Source organism: Colias philodice, chromosome 21 (genome assembly GCF_061535455.1).
Source record: "Colias philodice isolate Cphi_HAF_F1 chromosome 21, ilColPhil1 Martin Lab GWU primary, whole genome shotgun sequence".
Lineage (NCBI taxonomy): Eukaryota > Metazoa > Arthropoda > Insecta > Lepidoptera > Pieridae > Colias > Colias philodice.
Genome location: NC_143106.1, coordinates 5,084,278 through 5,103,894, shown reverse-complemented (window position 1 = coordinate 5,103,894; position 19,617 = coordinate 5,084,278). Strand labels below are relative to the sequence as shown.

The following is a 19,617-nucleotide window of genomic DNA, read 5'->3' as shown; positions in this document are numbered from 1 at the left end:
CCTTTGAGGACCTTAATTTTATATATAACCTATGTTATAATGTAAGGTGTATCTACTTTAAATGTCTATTTAAAGTGTTATAATATATGACTATTTACTTACGTACATACAATTCCAAATGGCATTGTTTCTATATTTTAGTGTGAAATGTGAATCTCAAACTGTTACTACTAAGTTATACCCAACAACGAGCATATGTACCTAGGTAACAAATAATATTAGATCAGCGATGCACTCATTGCTAAGAGGTGCACAGATAAAAAAAATAATTAATCCGGTTTATGTGAGAAAGTGTATATTCACAACATAAATCATTACCGTCTCTGACTTCGAACGGTTCTTAGTAAGGAATTTATTACACATTCGAAGAACTATCATTCGCTTTGCGTTTGCGAATACCATGGGAATTTATAACATATGGGTAATTTTTATTAGGATCGAGGTATGTAGAGCTGTCAGTATAAAGTATTAAGATAATTAAATTTATTTCTATATGTGTTTTGGCTACAATCCACCACGGCCACGCTAGCTAATGTTAAGTTTCGCTATAATAAACGCTCCCATAGTATAAACTATAAATACGTACATCGTACGTTGTGTTGATATATTATATTTGATTTTTAGATTAACCATATACATATATATTATTTTCATATATTTAAGTAGCTATGTTTAACACTATTTTATGTATGTCTTAGTTAAGACAATCTGTAGGAACCTTATTATGTGTTAATATACTGAAAAATATTATAAGGAACGCAATCCACTACGAAAATACGGGAAGGGTTAATTTTACTCATTAGCTTACTTTGTTTTATACATTATTTTACACACCCAATCCAATCATGTCTAGTAAACATTAAAGTTGTTAATAAAGTTGTAAAAGAGTGGAATATCATAAACTCTCTGTTTATGATTATGAGTATATTCCTATATATAGGTAGGTATATGAGTTTAACATAGTAACTAACGAGCTGAAATTGATTAACTGATTCATCACCATAAAAGTGATGTACAAATCTCCCAATATACATAGATATATGTATGCAGAATGCAGATATATGAAAAAAAAATATATTCATTGACCTGCAAACTGATATAAAAACGATTTTGAACTTTTCAATATAAAGAGTAAATATTGTGCTTAATTGATTGTCATAAATTTAATGTAAACACCGATAATGAAAAATGCCTTTAGCTGTAGGTATATCTATTCGAAAATATAAAGTTGAACATTAAATACAATACCAAATATGTATAATGATAAATGCAGAACCGTTGGCTCTTTCTACATACGCCAATACAAAGAGCTTTAACTTCAAAACATATTTACAAAATCGATTATTCTACACTTGCTCAAATATTAGGCATTGTGAGCGCACGCGAACATTATAAGCCTGCTGAATTCTAAGTAGTTTGCAAATAAATTAACACAACAATAGAAAATTTAATTCAATATAATAAAAGTTAAAGACAGATTTGCTCATCAGTTGTATATTTACCAATTGTTAGTACTAAATATCAACTTCTCAAATTATTTTATTTATAAATATTATCTATATATTAGTCGAAGATACTTTTTTATGATATGTGAGCGGTAATGAAAACATATGACCCATCAAACAATGCCGTGATAATGATTGTTTATAAAACAAAATTATTAATAATTTTAATACTGTTTTGTGTGTCAGCTCTGAAAGAGTTACATGAGAGCTCTATTATAATCCAACTAAATTGATACATTTTGGTATAAACTATAAAGCCATGAAAAACTAAATCCAAGGTTCTTTTGTAACCCATGTATTACATATATAATATGACGCTGGCCTAAAGACAAATTATCATTTTTAACTCGAAAGTATAACGGCACAAAGCTCATACGAATGTCTATGTTAAACCTGACAGGAAACTTTTTATGCTCGTGTAATGTAGTGAAATTTGGTTTGTTAGCCTGAAGCTATTCCTCTTAACCAGTAGCCAGATGGGCAAGATTTGAAATTCTAAGTGCGTATGCTGCCATCATTAGGCGCACGTGATGTGGCGTGATTGTGAACAATCTGAATATTCTTTATTTTTTCCACCTTTGTTAGGCCTATTGTTCAGTACGTAATGTGGGTACGTATTACGCATATGAGGGTAATATTTTAATGATGCGTTCGTAAGTTGTTAGTCACATTTGTTGAGTAACTGACAATTGTTTAATCAAATTATAGAGATGATTTGCTGAAGTGGTGGTAAGGACCTTGTAGGTATAATAATAAATGTTCAATTTTTATTGTTGGAAAGCGATATTTTATGTTTAATGTCTGTACGTTCTGATTTTACGGCGATCTGTGTACCTAATTCAAGTGTTATATATATGCATTTCCTTATCAATATGTTTCCCTGTCGAACTGGTATTTAATGATTGACTTTAATAGGTTACATTAAGTAGATAATTAATTTATTTTTGGTATGAGAACAGATAAAAAATTCAACTGAAATTGAAATTAAACTAATATGTATTTTATTAATACTAAAGCTGTTAATAACCAGTCGGTACCTTTTATCTGTTGAAAGGAGCGTCGTTAAACCGTGGGTAAAACAAAAGAGTAAAGAAAACAATTATCCATAAGTTTTATGGAGTCCCACAGAGGTACTCGACCGTCACGCATATCATCTCCGTTCCGTAATTATTATGTTTGATTACCGCACGTTGGAAACAAAATAGTCGCCGGCGAGTTCTCATCACGTGTATTGTGCTGGTGGAATTCGGTGGAACTAATAGATACTGAATTAACGAACGACACGTCGCTGTAAAGCCGATTATCTACGCACGATACATGGAATCAATAAAGCTCTCGTAATGAAGGACTAATCAATCAATGGTATGACCTCTGTATTCCTTAGTCCTATGGCTTGCTTTACGAAGTTACAGATAAAGCTGATTTAAATCAATTTTATTACAAAGGGCAGTGTAAATTAATATGTATCTTGGTTCTGGTCTGTTTTATTTGCACGTTATTTTATTACAATTTTTCAAGTAGGTATAATAGTTTTGTTAATTTTACCATTATCCTCTTCATAATTAAATGTATCAGAGAGTATTTGTAGACTCCTTATAAGGGTAGGGAAATGAAGGAAACAAAAACAACAAACTTTCAAACAACTTGAAAATACATATTGACTTCGTAAAAAGAATAAATAAAAAATAAATTTCTTTCTACATAATTTATTTTATACTCTTTCAATATACGAAATAATGGAAATGGAATTTAACGCAATCTAGGAGTTTATTTCCCAAGTAATGAACGCTATTATTACACGTCAGAATGATCAAAGTGAGTACTTTTACGTGTATAATAAATATCCTTTAGAGGCATGCGCGTGCGCTGAGCCCGCGGCGAACCGCTTGATGCGATGATGGCTTATAAAATCACATTGCTACCTGTTACGATGGTCTAGAAATTAAAATTGTAATTTGTATTTCGTTTTATGTTTCCAAGGAGCGCTTTTTACAAGTCATTAGCAATTGTGAATGTGAACGTTTGTGGTTATGTTATGTATCTAAATTTAAAATGGCATAAAATTGTTTGCGCTATTAATGCTCTATGTACAGTACGTACACTGAAACGATACGTGTACTTATCAAAATATCACTTTTGATGAGTTTCAAAATTGATTAAAATAATCTATTGTCTTTCGTAAAGTCCAAAATCAGAATGATCACTTCAAGATTAATTACCTAGTAAAAAAATGCATGAATACAAATTTTTGTTTTCATATTAACTATAATCTTTGATTGAATCTGAAAAAAAAAATCGTGGTGTTTTTTTGAAATTTGAAAAAGTAATACAAAATAACACCATTGTCACATTAGGTTTTATTGTGACACAATAAAACCTAATTTAACATCTGAATTACGTAAAATTCTCAAGTATTTGTAAGATGATTGCCTCATTTAGAAACAATACGTTGTTAATTAAAATTTACCCAAACTCGACTCGTGAGCAAAGCTCTAGATAGCGACTGAACTTTGCGCGCGTTTAATTCGTTTTGTAACGTTTGTGGAACTTGGCTTCACTTGCAGTGCTTAAATAGGATATCCTACATAGCTACATTCTAGATATTTCTAGATCATTACAAGTTTTGTTTTTAAATAAGACAATATAATAACTATAGGTATCGATCGAACTTACGGATTTTCAAATCAACACATTTTTATTTTCATTTTTCTTCGTGATTGTAAATATTAGCAGCATTATTCAATTTGATTTACTTACTTGTAATTAAATTATAAACAGATGAGTGTTAATATCATGCAAAATATACAATTCTGTAAGTAGATATTATAACATTTTTAACAGTTTGATATCGTGAGTAGACGTCCTATACATATGTATAGTATATACATATAGTATACCTACATCGTATGGAAACTGCTTACATACAGACGGATCGTAAGGTACAATGATGGAACTATGCACACATTGATATAAAACAAGCCTTATCTACACGCGGTTTCACTCGCTTACTCTTATATCTTTATGAATGGTGTTTAGCGCTTTCATATAGAGTTTAATGAACTTCTACAACTGTCAAAGCTGTATGACTTCACGAACAACATAGATAGCGGCTATATCACGATATATCTTTAACTTTTATATATCCCAGTTATATAAACTAGTTATGTATAAGTACAATAATACCGCTTCACGTTTACATTATTCTATAACACACAAATTTATCTTAACACCTCAGTAATGTAGTTATAATGATACATACCATCCCAACCTTTGATTTAGACCAATTATAAACCCATTTCTTGGTTTGGAACTCGATTGTTACACTCGGACAAGTAGACCAAAAAAATGATACCAATCGTAGACACAAGTTCTATTTGATTAAACACTTTGAATAACGTTAAAACACTTGAAAACACAGTAGATATATTATAGTAACACGATCTATTTATTTGTAGTACATCTGAATATTTTAAAATGTTTGAATTTAGAAAGTTGTAACCGAATATGATTCAATTAATTCAATTCAATTTATTTTATAAATGAACCGAATATGTATAGCGATAAGCATGCGCAAGCGCAGCCAAGCGCAGCCTCCGTTGCACTGACTGCCGGCGCCCAGTGCTGCCAGTTTATACTTCGACACCGTAAAAGCCTACTTTGAAATGGTAGTTTTATTACTTATTTCTTAATTTGAAAAAGTCGTAAAGAGCCTAAACAGAACTTATTTTAAGGTATGTTGTATACGTAATAAATCTAATTAAATAAACTTCTTTAGATTGATGAAATGGTTCCATTAAATATATTTAATTATTTACCTATTGATTGTTTTTGTTATCGTGGCGTTGTATTTATAGTTGATTTGTTTAACAAACAAAATTTAAAACTATGTTAAAAAACATGTTAGTTATACCAAAATATTAATTAAATTCGATATGAGGTGGATTGTTTATTTAAATATTCTGCAATCGTACGTATACTTACTTAAATTCCTTCAACCTTCCATAAATAATATTTATAATGTGCATTGTATCCGATTTAACTAAATTCACTTAAATTTTCAGAACACAAAATGTCTTTATAAAGTCAAAAAGATAGTTTTAACGACCTTTTTTGAATAAATACTATCAGACGCAGATAAACCTAAAACTAAAAAAAAAATGTATGCGTGTACTAGAGTACACACGTAATAAGTGAAACTTCTTTATGACCTTAAAAATGTCACGAGTATGGCGTAACGCAAAAATGTCACGCGTACGGCGTAACGCAAAAATGTCACGCGTACGACGTAACGCAAAAATGTTACACTAAATTTACTAGTTTAAATTTACTATTCACTAGTTTCACTTCAAAAAAAAATGTGTGCGTGTTATGTACTAGTGTACACACGTAAGAAGTGAAACTTCTTTAAGACCTTATTTTTCAAAAAATAATTTACTATATGCAGCTTTACAGAAATACGTCAATCACGCGTGTAAGGGGTAAAAACAAGATGGCGCGTAACGAAAAAATGTTACACTAAATTTTTTTCCAACCCCGATAAAGAAGTTTCACTTCAAAATTTTTTTAGTAAATCTGAATATGTATTTGTATATTCGGATAATACCTACTTTACCTTTTATAAATATTTATAGATTGATAAATACCAAAAGAAAAAATATGTCCCGTAAAATAAACAATTTCTTCCAAAATGGTAAACAGATCCATAAAACGGGCAACATTAACTTTTCTTCTACTACAATGTACGAGTAGGATGTTTCTTGCTGTCTCACTCTTCGCGCCGGAATGTGACCCGCTATCACCTTGAAGGCCGTAAGCTTGCGGTCGCTTCACTCTTCAGTAGAAACAAGAGCTTTGAAAGCTTATTACATATTCGTTTCTTTATACCTTAGATCATTATGTATATTATATTACTACTTTAAATGTTGATTTATAAACAAAACATTTCTGTCTTTATAAGAACATTAAAGGGCCTATTTTTTAACACATTTCAAAATATTATTATGTAGTTCTACATAATAAAATACTAGTAGATGCCCGCGACTGCGTCCGAATTAAATCATCGTTTCTTGCCGGCATGCAAGACGTTCTACAAAAATCAATCACAGGTAGTTGTTTTTTGAAAATTTAAGTAGCTTACTCTTCATAGAAAGTATCTACATTGAAAGTACTGTTAAAATATTTGCCGTTTCGTAATATATTATAAATCCTTAGTTTACTTAAAAAGAATAGCGCCTGAAAAATTATTATGATAAAGTGCTATTGAACAATTGAATCTCACTTTAAGCCAGGCGAAATTATTTTGTAGTTCACGCATACTCATAAAATTCATAAAAAATATTGGTTATTTCAATTTATTATTCGTGTATTATGTATTCGTTATTGAAAAGAAAGGAGATTATTTTTTTCTATGTCACCACGTTTTTAATCTGTGTTTTTAATCGGTTCGATTCCGTTGCTTAGCAACACGATTAGCGCTTGACGTTTCTATGACAAAATAAACAACTTTGACAAGCGGAGACCGTTTTCTTCATAGATATTTGAACTGATTTTATGTAATGCTACATGTATCGTGATTGAAGATAGTTAACTAAAAACGGTTTGGTCAGGAAGTGAATTGAATGTAATTTAATCAACTGACTGACCTCATGCTCCAATTCCGACCGTTTTAGCGCCTACGCGATCACAACCGAATGCAAGGTTTTTGCAAGTAACCAACGACCAAGTATAGTCATAATTACTTGAGGTCTCATCGTGCACAGTCAACCGTGAAATATTATTGATCTCACGAATTAGTCACCGTATCCTTTGAAAAATATATTTATTATTTGGTCTACATAGTAACAGGTATGTTTCACAAAATAGTTTGTATTGGAATAAAAACTGTTAGTATTAGTAGTACTGTTAGTTTATTTTAAGTAGTTTGTTTATTTAATTAATGTGTAAAATATTCTCGCACTGATGCACTTAATTTACAATGTATATCTTATATTTTTAGATCATGTTTCGACCAAAACCACAGTGGCAGTTGCAAGCTATAGCAGCGCAAAAGCGGGACAATGAACTTCGTCGTGCAGAAGAATTGAAGAAGGTTGCCAACTATTTTGAGAAGAACACAAATAAATCAAGACACCATGAACAGTGGACAACTGAAGGATACTACGAAAAGGCTAAACGAGAAGCTGAACTGTTGAGCGAAAGAAAGATAAGAGCAGCGTAAGTAAAATAATGTAAATGTTCTTATAGTCATTGCCAGATTTTGTTGAATTATGATATTTGACTTTTATCATTCATAATCCTCACATTTTTTATTAGTTCATGAAATCTTTTTAAGTCAATAAATTAATCAGTGCTATACCTGTGTTCTGACCGCCTCCTTGATGCAGTGGTTGATGCGTGAGCGTAGAACCAAGGTTTGATTCCTGGGTTTGATTCCCAGTGGAGACGAAGAAAAAGAATGTCTCGATCTGGCAGCACACAGAAGGCTTATCACCTACTTGTCCCTAAAGAAAATCGATCCGAGAAACAGATTTATGAATAATCTGCCCCTTACCTCACTAGGGGACACGGGATTTCACTTATACCTGTGTTCTGCAGCATAAAGTTACAAATATATTGTATTAAAGCAAATAAATTTGTGTTCAGATGCTTGTGTTTTACTTATAAGGCAGGCAGCAGCATTTTAATTGTTGTTTAATAATTTTATATTTATGCTATATAAACTATTATAATCTTTGATTTATCTTTAAATATAAAAGGTGATTGATTTTCCAATGTTTTTTTACTTCAGGCAATTGGAAGAAAGGCGAAAGAAACTTGAATTAATGTTGTTTCAAGAAAATATGCAATATCAGCAGGAGTTGAAAGCTTTAGCTGCACAACCAAAGTTCTTTAAAAATGGGTTAGTAAATATATTTTAAATATCTTCTATTTGTATAAGTACTTACCAGTGCTGTTGCTAAAATTTATTGTTTCTAATTATTTTTGGATCTGTCTCAGTATTTTTTTCATCTGTTAAAACTGTGAAAACAATTTAGTTGATTCTTTTTAGGGTTGTAACGGAGGCCTACTTAGCGGAGGCGGAGGCGGATGCGGAGGTGAAGAGTTTCGCCTCCGCGGATGCGGAGGTTAACGGAGGCGGAGGCGGAGGTGAAATTTGTTGGGAAAATATAAATAAATTTATGATTTATAGAGTCAGCAACATTTATTTATATTATATATAATGTGTACAATTGTACATACATGTTCATGATTCATCTTAGTAATCAAAATTGACAAGAGACAAATTATATTTAATAATTTTTCCCGCAACTTTTGCATTTTGCATAATTATCGTCTACTTCTACAAAGTACTGCCAAATTTCACTAGTTTTCGGCTTCATCACGTTATTTAAATAACAAAATTACTTAAAACAATCACGGCTCAATTGCAACTACGCGGTACTGAACGGTTTGACAAGTTGATTCCTGTTATTCATATTTCATTCACTCACACTCCCACCACCCGCTTGGCCGTGTTCCCGCGGCTTAAGCAAACTTTCGAGTTTCGACCATTTCACTTGAAAACACGCAGCCGAGCGGCCGCGTCGCTCCTTGCGCGTTGTTTGTGATCGTAAATGAACTTCCGATATGACTCCGCATAAATTTTGCGGAGGCGGATGCGGAGGCGGAGGTTAAATTCTTTGCGGAAGTTCCGCAGTAACGGAGGCGGAGGCGGAGTTCCGTTACAACCCTAATTCTTTTACATAAAGTAGAATTAAACTTAAAAACAACATAAGTACTATGTATTATAATTTTCAAAATAATATTTGCATCTTTTTAAACAATTTTTATCTACTTTTAGTTCCTACCTCAACAAAGTACCAACATCAACTCTGCAAGAAATAAATCAAGGTATAATGGAAAAAGAAGAACAACTGAGGAAGCAAGAAGCAGAATTAAAATTGTATCATGCCTGGCGGTTGAGGCAACCAGAGTTGAGAGCCGCTTCATCTTATATGGCTAATGGAAAACTGAAGTCAGCTTGGTAATATTAAATATTTTCAATAATGTTATTTGTTAGTTTAGTACATTGGGATGTTTATTCATTTATTGGATTATTTTTCTAAAATCATTATTGGAAGAAATTTCTCAATGAAAATTAGCCTGTTGTCTAAGAGCTAGCGCGCACGAGCAACTTTGTCTCCGCAACTATTTTGTCTCTCCCATCAATTTGTATGGGGAGTTGCGTCGCTACGTGCGCGCACTTTCATACTAGACCATGGGTGGGAGAGACAAAATAGTTGCGGAGCCAAAAAAGTTGCGGAGACAAAGTTGCTCGTGCGCGCACTGTCTAAGAAACAGATTGTCATGTTACAGAGAAACAAAATGAAAAAATCCATATATAATTTTAAGATGTGTATTTGAAATGTTGTTTTGTCTGTCTAACTATTTTCTATTACTTTCAGGCTTGAACAAATAGTGGAAAAAGAGGTACAAAAGAAAAAGGATGATGAGGAAACCCGCAAGATACTGCAAGAGAGAGATGAGGCTTTGCAGAAGCAAATACAGCTAGAAGAGCAAAGACTTAGAGAGAAAGAGCTGCAAATGAGGGTATTGTATCTTTTACTAATGTACAACATATAGTCTGTTAATAATTAATATTGACCCATGTCTTTGTGTGACATGTTTTCCTTTCTCTATTCATTACATTTAACTATAATAATTATTGTCTTGTGTTTTTTTATAAGTGAAAAATGCCTAAGAATTGTACAATAATAAAATCAGAAAGATTTATCATTAACTAGCTACTCTGGCAGACATTGTTCTCTTAAAATAAAATTAGCCAAATTGTTAGAGCGGTTCTCGAGTTTTGCCCTACACATTTTCTACAATTTTATTATGTGCATAGACATGGACGTATAAAAAAAGACGGATGGAGTATCGCCTAAACATTGAGTGAAGCCTAGTAATGGCGGCGACACATCCATGTGTGTGTGTGTGTGCCAGGTTGATTGCCAGATGCAATAAAATGACCCCACACTTAAGTATTTTTATTTTTCAATTTGTTATACTTTTTTATGTGTACTCTAACTATTAGAACCTATGCATACATATAATTACTATTTAGCTTTGACGAATCAACCACTGGACGCGAAACCAAAGGAAAATGTAATAAAACTTGTTCAACCAATATTGGGGGATGGAGAGGTAATGTCTCCTTAATTATTATTAAAATAAATAAAATAAAATGTCAGTTTATAACCAAACAAATAGGAACATGCTTCATACGATTTCAGTATACATACACTTGAAGTTTTCAAATTAACTGTCTTATAACAGATGTCGTAGACAGTATTAATTGGCTGTGATATTTTTTTTAAATATGGTTGTTATATAAGGGTTAGCATAGTATACATGTTTTTGTGAGAAGAAAATGCAAAAACAAATTCGCTTTTTGTATGAAATTATTTTATCATAATTTTAAAATTAATTAACTTTACATCAACTCCCCGACTTTTGGGAGAATGAAATTTTGAAATAATGGCAACACTACGGCAAGAGCTGTCCTGATGACAATGGCGGCTGTATTTTTTTCTACAAATTTTGCCGTAATAATTTTGTTATTAAAACATAAAAGAAATAACTTGCTTCCCTGTGGAATGTAATCCCCTGTGTTTTGTTATTTAAAATTGTACTGTTGCGACACCATTTAACCACGCAAGACGGCATTTTAAATATTTTTTATGAAACAGTCAGTCGGTAGTTCACGACGTAATGGCGGCCGACTAGCTTACTATGATGAGAGTGTGTGCTATGTAGCTTACTACGGTGGCTTCACGTTGTTTGTTCGTAAAACGGCGTCCGTCTTTTTTTATACGTCCATGTGCATAGATATAATTTTTATTTATAAATTGTTATGTAAAGGTTTAGTTTATAATTTGTATGACTTTTTTTCTGTTATAAAAATGCCAATAAAATACTATTCTAATTTCTAATTCACTGCCACGACTATGGCTTCAATGAAATTGTGAATAATCAATTTTCCTGAATTCACAGGAGCTTAGAAGTGGTCTTGAAGAACAAATAGCAGAATTAAGTGAGAAAGAGACAGCTGTAAAGAAATTGCGAACATTTGAAGAGAAAGAAAGAATGATTCTCGATGAACTGCAGTTTATATCGAATGAAAGAGAAAGAGAACATTTAAAGCTTGTGGCAGAAAGAGACACAAGTATTATCAACATGGGTCTACATAAATTTAAGCTTAAGAAAAAAGTGTTATCCGTTTTGAACGAAATAAGCTTGGATTTAAAAATGTTAGAGAGAATCAGGAGAGCTATAATTAAGGTAATGTTATTCTGTAATTACTATAAAATTTAAATGGTGATTTTGTTAACTTTTGTGTTAAGAATTATGTCATGTTTTAGGAACTATTTTGGACAAATATTATTCATTAATGTAAATCGTCAACGGAACGTGAGGCTTGCCTCAGTCAGGCTCGGGATAGAAATAGAGCTGAGAGAGAGAGAGAGAATCTTCAGTAGAGCGTGAGATTCTCCGCAGCTGGGATCGAGATAGGCATACGGTTCAAAGGGACAGAGAATCGTCAGTAGAGCGTGAGGCTCGCCTCAGTCAGCTTCAAGATAGATATAGAGCTGAGAGAGAGAGAGAATCTTCAGTAGAGCGTGAGGTTCACCGCAGCCGAGATAGGGAAAGACATCAAATACAGAGAGCCAGAGAATCATCAGCACGAGTTACTAATTCATGGGTGAATAAAGAAAATTCTGCCATGAATTACGATCCTTCGATTTCTTACAAGGATGATCGTATAGTATCAATAGGTACTATGTCAGTAGTGTGTGAACATTGCTTGGCATTGAAATTCAAGGACGAATCGAAAGGCATGTGTTGCTTACAAGGAATAGTTAAATTAGAAGAAGTTCTCCCTCCACCTGAACCACTGCACTCTCTTCTTACACCCGTAAGAATCCGTAAGATCATCAGAAATCCAAGCAATTCATGCGCAATATACGCCGTTATAATAATGCATTTCAAATGACCTCTTTAAGAGTAAGCAAGTCGTTGAGCGTGGGGTGGTCAGAGTAACACAGATCTTATGACAGCTTACAATATCCTTTGATGCTTTGTCGTGGAGAAAATGGTTATGCCATTAATATTTCTCAAGTTGACCCAATCGGTGGTACACCTCTGCGTAAAACAGTGTCATGTATGAACTACTATTGCTACCGTATAGTGACAAGACGTAACAATTTCATACTTTGCTTAGATATGGAATGTTAACAAACCAATACTTGGTAGATCAATATGCGAAAATTGAATCTGAGAGATTGGCCTACATCCGTAATAATCAAACTAAATTGAGAGCTGAAAATTACGTTCATCTTCAGGATGCTTTACAGGTGAATGAACACCACAACGGCATTGGGCAGTTGGTTATACTACCTTCATCATTCACAGGTGGACCTCGATATTTACATGAAAAACCGCAAGACGTCAAATTACGGCAAACCTGATTTATTTCTAACTGCAACATGTAACCCAAATTGGCCGGAAGTCAAAGAAAATATTAACACCAATTTAACTTCACAAGACAGATACGACATAGTTAACAGAGTCTTCCATTTAAAAGTACAGAAACTCCTGCACCTCATTAACAAGTCTCATATATTCGGTCCGCCGCGCTGTCATATGTACACAATAGAATGGCAGAAACGTGGCTTGCCACATGTACACGGTACACCTGTTGGTGTGGTTAGTGAACAAAATTAGACCAAACCAAATTGACAGGGTTATTTCAGCTGAATTACCGGATAAAGATGGAGATCCTATCCTGTACGAAATCGTAAAGAAACATGTGGTACACGGCCCTTGCGGGACTTTAAACCCAAATTCTCCATGCGAGATTATAAATGCAGCAAAACATTTCCGAAGTCGTTCCAAACTCAAACAAGTACTAGCGATGACGGATATTCCAAATATCGTCGACGATCGCCAGAACAGGGTGGGCAAAATGCTACCGTCCGAAACCATGATATTGATAACCGATGGATCGTTCCCTATAATCCGCTCCTTTTGAAAATTTTTGATGCCCACATCAACGTAGAGTTGTGCAATTCAATAAAGTCAATTCAATATGTTACTAAGTACATTAATAAAGGCAGTGATCAAGCCAATTTCAGCATACAATCACCAAATGAAGTGTAAAAATATCAGTCTGGACGTTACATCTGCAGCTCTGAAGCTGTATGGAGGATTTTATCATTTGAAGTGCACGACCGGGCTCCCACAATTGTCCACCTTGCAGTTCATTTAGAAAATGGACAAAGAGTATATTTCACAGAGAACAATATACAAGAAGTTGTTAATAACCCGCGTGATACAACATTGACAGCATTCTTCAAGTTATGTGCACAAGATGATTTCGCGAAAACATTGACATATGACAGAGTTCCAGGTTACTATACATGGAACCAGAGTTCTAAAACTTTTCAACGGCGAAAACATAACGTAACATAACAAACATCATACGATCAAACGAGACTTTTACAAAATATAGCTCAAGATGAGCCACGATTAAACATCGATCAGAAAAAAGTATTCACTGCTTTACTATCAACAATTGATAACAATGAAGGGAAATTGTTTTTCCTTGATGCCCCAGGAGGTACAGGAAAAACATTTTTAATCAATCTGCTTTTAAAAAAGTGAGATCTATCGGAAAAATTGCGTTAGCTGTTGCGTCATCTCGCATTGCCGCTACGCTTTTGGAAGGAGGCCGAACCGCACACTCCACATTCAAACTCCCGCTGAAAATCGCCACCGATGCATGATAATAACAGCGTCTGTAGTATTTCTATACAGAGCAATACAGGAAAATTGTGGAAGCACTGGATAGGACAATGCGCGATTTGCGCAACAAAAATTCACCTATGGGTGGATGTACAATTCTGTTCTGTTCTCCTGAGATTTCCGTCAAATCCTACCAGTTGTGACTCGAGGAACACGTGCTGACGAAATAAATGCTGGCCTTAAAAGATCAAACCTTTGGCAATAAATTAGAGCTTAAAACTAATATGAGGGTTTCGTCATCTTCGCGTGAGAACAGGCTATTCCCAGAGATGCTGCTAAAAGTTGGCAATGGAGAGTTAACACAAAGCGAGGTAAGGATTGACCTAGAAAACCTTTGCGTTTTGATAGACAACATCCAAAAGTTGGTCAACAATGTCTATCCTGACATTGATAACATAAGTTATAAGACAATATACTGGTTTAAAGAAAGAGCGATTCTGTCACCAACTAACGAACAAGTAGATAAAGTAAATAACTTGATTCTTTCAAAGATTGATGCGCCGACGAAAATATATTCGATACTGTTCTCGATTTGGAAGAAGCTGTTCATTTTCCTCACACAATGGTGTTGAAAGTAGGTTGTCCTGTTATTTTATTAAGAAACCTGAATCCACCTAAACTTTGCAATGGCACGCGTTTGCTGGTAAAATCATTGAAAACTTTCATAATAGAGTGCACAATACTCACAGGATATGGTACCGGAGAAGATGTATTGATTCCCCGAATCCCTCTGATACCATCGGATTTACCCTTCCAATTTAAACGTGTACACTGTACAGTTTGCGGTAAAGGTCATCTTTTGCAATGACCATTAATAAATCGCAGGGTCAAACCTTCAACGTTGCAGGCTTAGATTTGGGCGTTGTCTGTTTTTCACATGGACAACTGTATGTCGCTCTTTCAAGAGTGACCTCCAGAGAAAACATGTTTGTATTGTCTAATGACAAGAAAGCTGTGAACGTTGTTTATAAAGACATTCTGTAATGTGTTGTAAAAATAAATTAAATAGTTAAAAACGTAAAAAGTAAATAAGTAAAAATGTAGTGTATGAATGTAGATATTCCAAAGATAGCAGGAAATCTTCATGGTAAAGGGAAAGGGGGATTGATTTAATCCAAATTTAACGCGTGCGGGCCACGGGCAGTAATGAATAAATGAAAACTACTGGATCGATTTTAATCACATAGGTTATATATTTTATACCCGTTCGAAGCCGGAGCGGGCCGCTATGTTTTTATATAGTACAACGTTCATAGTTTTTCTGTAGTGTATTTAGTGTCAGCATTGCACCCGTGCGAAGCCGGGGCGGGTCGCTAGTTTAGTATATAAAGGGAATTAAGGAAATAGAAATCTGAGGGATTGTAGTTTACAAAATCATACAAGTTTCTATATTTTACAGGATATGGAATCAGACAAGGAGAAATCGATAAATCACAAGCGCGTCTTAGATGCTGCTTTACATGAGTTAGAAGAGCACAGAGAGAGAGAGCGACAAAGACAGAAGAACATTGAAACCATGTATGACGGAGAAGCAAGGCAACTTAACGAAAAACAAGATAAGGTATAGAATTATTAATCTACTTTATTTATTTATTTATTTAAATTAAATACACACAACCGATCACGATCTTGTTAGGTCTATGGGCGCTCCATTATTTTCGGGAACAGATCGCAACCCAACAAAATGTGTACAATTGTTATAACATATAACATATATAGCAATTAGGTACTACGATTAATTCCGCATTAAAGTAAATTTCACAAATTGTCTATTTAAGGGGAGGGCATTAATATAATAATTATTTAAATTTTGATATATTATATGGTTCAATGTTAATAGAGTACACTAAAGGAGAGGAATCATATTTCATAGTGTTTTAATTTTGAATTAAAAACATTTGGTTTTTGTTTTGGTCTTTTCAGTTATGGGCCAAAGAACGCGAAGCTCGAAGTAAACTAATGCAGGAAGTGATTGCGACTTTAAAACGGCAAATAGAAGAGAAGATAGAATATAATATACAGCAACAGAGAGAAAATGTATTGGAACGGGAGCAGATATTAGATCAAATGGACAATTTCCACCAGGAAGTGCGTGCGAGAGAGAGGGAAACACAGGTCTGTTATTTTAAGAACATTAACTTGGTTACAACAAAAAATACTGTTTTATAATAATTGAAGATAGCTCGTATGTGTATCAAATACCAATATTATTATAGGATTGAAATATATAGGATTATTAAAGCATATTTTATTTAGATATACATATTTGGATCAAATAAATATTTTTTTTCGCTTTTCATTTTAAAAAGTAACACATAGGTATTCAAAGTCGAATTAAAAAAAAGAAACCCAGGGCATATTATAACAATTATTTATTAATTATTTCCTTTCTCAATTTGTTTTCTTATAATTTTACAGTTAAAGAACACATCATATTCCACAATAACGACGCTCCAGTCGCAACTAAACAGTCTCAAGCTACAAAAAGAGCAAATGGACGCCGTAGCGAGTAGAGAAAAAGAATTGAGAGAAGCGGCACTTAACGAGAGGAGAATTAGAGCGGAAATCGCTAGGACACAACGCGAAGGAAATACTCAAGCTTGGGCATGAATGCCTAAACTAAGGGGGCTTTCCATAGAAATCTAAATAACAAGACACTAGAAGTCGTAAGCGCGCGTGACCTTGTCGCCACTCAGGTGACTTTCACATCACCAGCTGTGCCACCAGTGTGTTCGCCACAGTTCAGTTGCTCTGGAGACGTATGTGTGTAAACATGGTGTGTTTCAGCATTTCCCATTGCGGAAATTCTTCCACAAGTTGTAATTATACTAATAAAGGAATAATATTTCATCGGTAAATATTTTTTTTTAGAAATAATGCCGTTTTTCCTTAAAATTATAGAATATTTACAAGTATTACGAGTGTCACCATAGTAATCGAAATAACAATGAATGACACAGTCGAGCATTCTTATTATCACGTTTAACACAAATTTCAACCTTATTGGAGCAAAAAGAAACAAAACGTCTCATATACTTAGGGATGTTATTCTAAAATAAACCGTAAATTCGTGCGTTAGGATACATATTAAAAAGCTTAATTTAATATTTAAGTTAGTTTTCACTAAAATCAAGCTGTCCAATAAAAGGCATAGTTTACTTGTGTGTACTGTTTAGCTATCGGTTTAAATGTGTTGATTTTGGCGACAGCGGTTTTCATACGAATTATGACATTATAGCACTTCTATGTGTCTTGTTATTTAGATTTCTATGGGGCTTTCCCACCAATAATGTGCGAGGAATGTGTTTGTAAAAAACAGTCATATTGCTTCATTTAGTTTAAAGTTTGAAGCGTTCAGTGTTTGAAGCGATGCTATTGGCTATTTACAAACACATTCCTCGCATATTATTATGTTATTGAATAAGTACCTCAATATTATGGTTCGTTCATAATGGGCAGCGTTGGCCCAACAAATGGTCATCGATGTTTGCCGCCATCACGGCGATTTTGAATAAATATCTACAATGATGGTCGATCATTGACATTTACGTCCTCTACACAATCCTATCGTCATTGCCTCTACTCGCCCAACGCTGGCCATTAATGTGAAGAGCGTCAATTAAAGTGTGTGGTTTGACAGTTTTATCCTTGCATTTATGACCAGCTGCCCTAACTGACGTTGTTCTGCCCCTTTTCGTGTTTTCTCTCTATAAGAATTTTCACTATGTTACTTGTGTTAAATTTTTGTTATAGATTACAGGCCCATATTGAAAAATTTATGGGTCATTTGAACCACCACGTGACCTATCTAGAACGATATAAGAGCATAAAATAATAAGATTCAGCACTATGCCGTCACTTGTAAGCTGGCCAACTGAGTGCAGATGAGAATTCGAAAGTACAGGTAGAGATTTTTCCCCCTGTCTTCATGATTTTTGTACGGCGTTGCGGAATAATGGATTACCTGTACTTTAGAATTCTCATCTGCACTCAGTTGGACAGCTTACAAGTGACGTCATAGTGCTGAATCTTATTATTTTATGCTCTTATATCGTTATAGATAGGTCACCTGGTGGTTCAAATGACCCATAAATTTTTCAACATGGGCCTCTAGTCTATTATTATTTTTTTGCAATATACACGATAAAGCAAAACGTGTTCACCCTATAGCTACTCTCATATTTTACCCCAACCACCTACACCCTACTTAAAATTGTATTATTGGTGCTCCCTTACATATTTACGGATAAGATCTATTATTATTTTATGTAACTTTTTCTTAAATATTAAATGATTTAAAAACATTTAAAGACTCGGTTCCTGATGGTATTCATATCATGTCAGTATTGAAATTTGCATTGCATTGTTACTAGCTTAAATGGAATAAATAATTTATTTTTACATACCTACGTGTCTGCTAACATGTATGATGTTTATCTTATTTGTGAGGCTGTATTTTTTGGTATTATTAAGAAAAAAAATATATTTATTTTAAATTTTAATGAATGAATTATTTTTTGTGATTTTGAACGTGTATTTTTGATGTAGGCTATAAATATAAAAAAGTCAATGATGAATAAAGTTGATTATTTTTCCGACCCAAATATCGACCAATAGAATTGCACCATTCGACGTCACGTGGTACAACCTACATGGTATTATACTGATAATTTTTTGAAAATTTTCTCTGGTCGTTGACGTCAAACTGACAGGTTGAATTCAATTGTGAAATTATTGGCCGACATTTGGGACGGAAAAATAATCCCCCGAATACCACACGAGCTTCAAAATTATCTGGCATTTCCCTCAAGGTTCCCTGCAAACAAATAAAGTCGTCAAGTTTTTCAGGAAAAATCACTCGCGCTTCGTGCTCGTGATTTTTTAACCTTGACTAAAAACTTGACTCCTTCATTTGTTTGCAACGAACCTATAGGAAAATACCCGATAATTTTGAAGCTCTACTTGTGGTATTATAAGTGAATATTTATACGCAAATAGTAAGAATACCTATAAAAATGTATATTTTTTAAGACTGGGCTTAAGCATTTTTGTATGCTAATGTGTAAGTGTGACGAGTGATAAATAAATTTTTCGTAAAATATTATCTTTTTTTACATACACCTTATACAGGGTGTAATCGTTAAGTGTGCACAGGCGATTTTTCCGTAAGTATTACAGATAACAAAAAACTTTAAACTGATATCGAAAGTACTTAACCTAATGAGTAAAATGGCCGTAATAAATTTTTAAAAATAAATCGAGAAAT

General features: G+C 33.7%; 2 protein-coding genes across 4 annotated transcripts in view; one reads left to right on the top strand and one right to left on the bottom strand.

Annotated features, from left to right (window-relative positions):
• The window catches only part of LOC149478865 (uncharacterized), a 49,600-nt gene extending 44,594 nt beyond the window's left edge, over nt 1–5,006 (bottom strand). For 2 of the 3 annotated variants that reach the window (XM_089708514.1, XM_089708517.1), the window contains exon 1: nt 4,765–5,006. The gene's annotated coding sequence lies outside the window, so the exon portion shown is untranslated. Of the gene's footprint in view, nt 1–4,760 lie in introns of all 3 variants that reach the window. The other variant, XM_089708516.1, reaches the window with a different exon arrangement.
• Nucleotides 5,007–7,047: 2,041 nt separating this feature from the next.
• Nucleotides 7,048–18,140, top strand: LOC149478864 (trichoplein keratin filament-binding protein-like). The gene is made up of 10 exons (XM_089709138.1): nt 7,048–7,349; nt 7,501–7,718; nt 8,293–8,403; nt 9,346–9,528; nt 9,950–10,094; nt 11,541–11,828; nt 15,751–15,912; nt 16,275–16,466; nt 16,770–16,985; nt 17,633–18,140. The coding sequence occupies exons 2-9, from the start codon at nt 7,504–7,506 to the stop codon at nt 16,959–16,961; spliced, it is 1,488 nt and encodes a 495-aa protein (XP_089565264.1). The 5' UTR covers nt 7,048–7,349; nt 7,501–7,503; the 3' UTR covers nt 16,962–16,985; nt 17,633–18,140.
• Nucleotides 18,141–19,617: the final 1,477 nt, after the last annotated feature.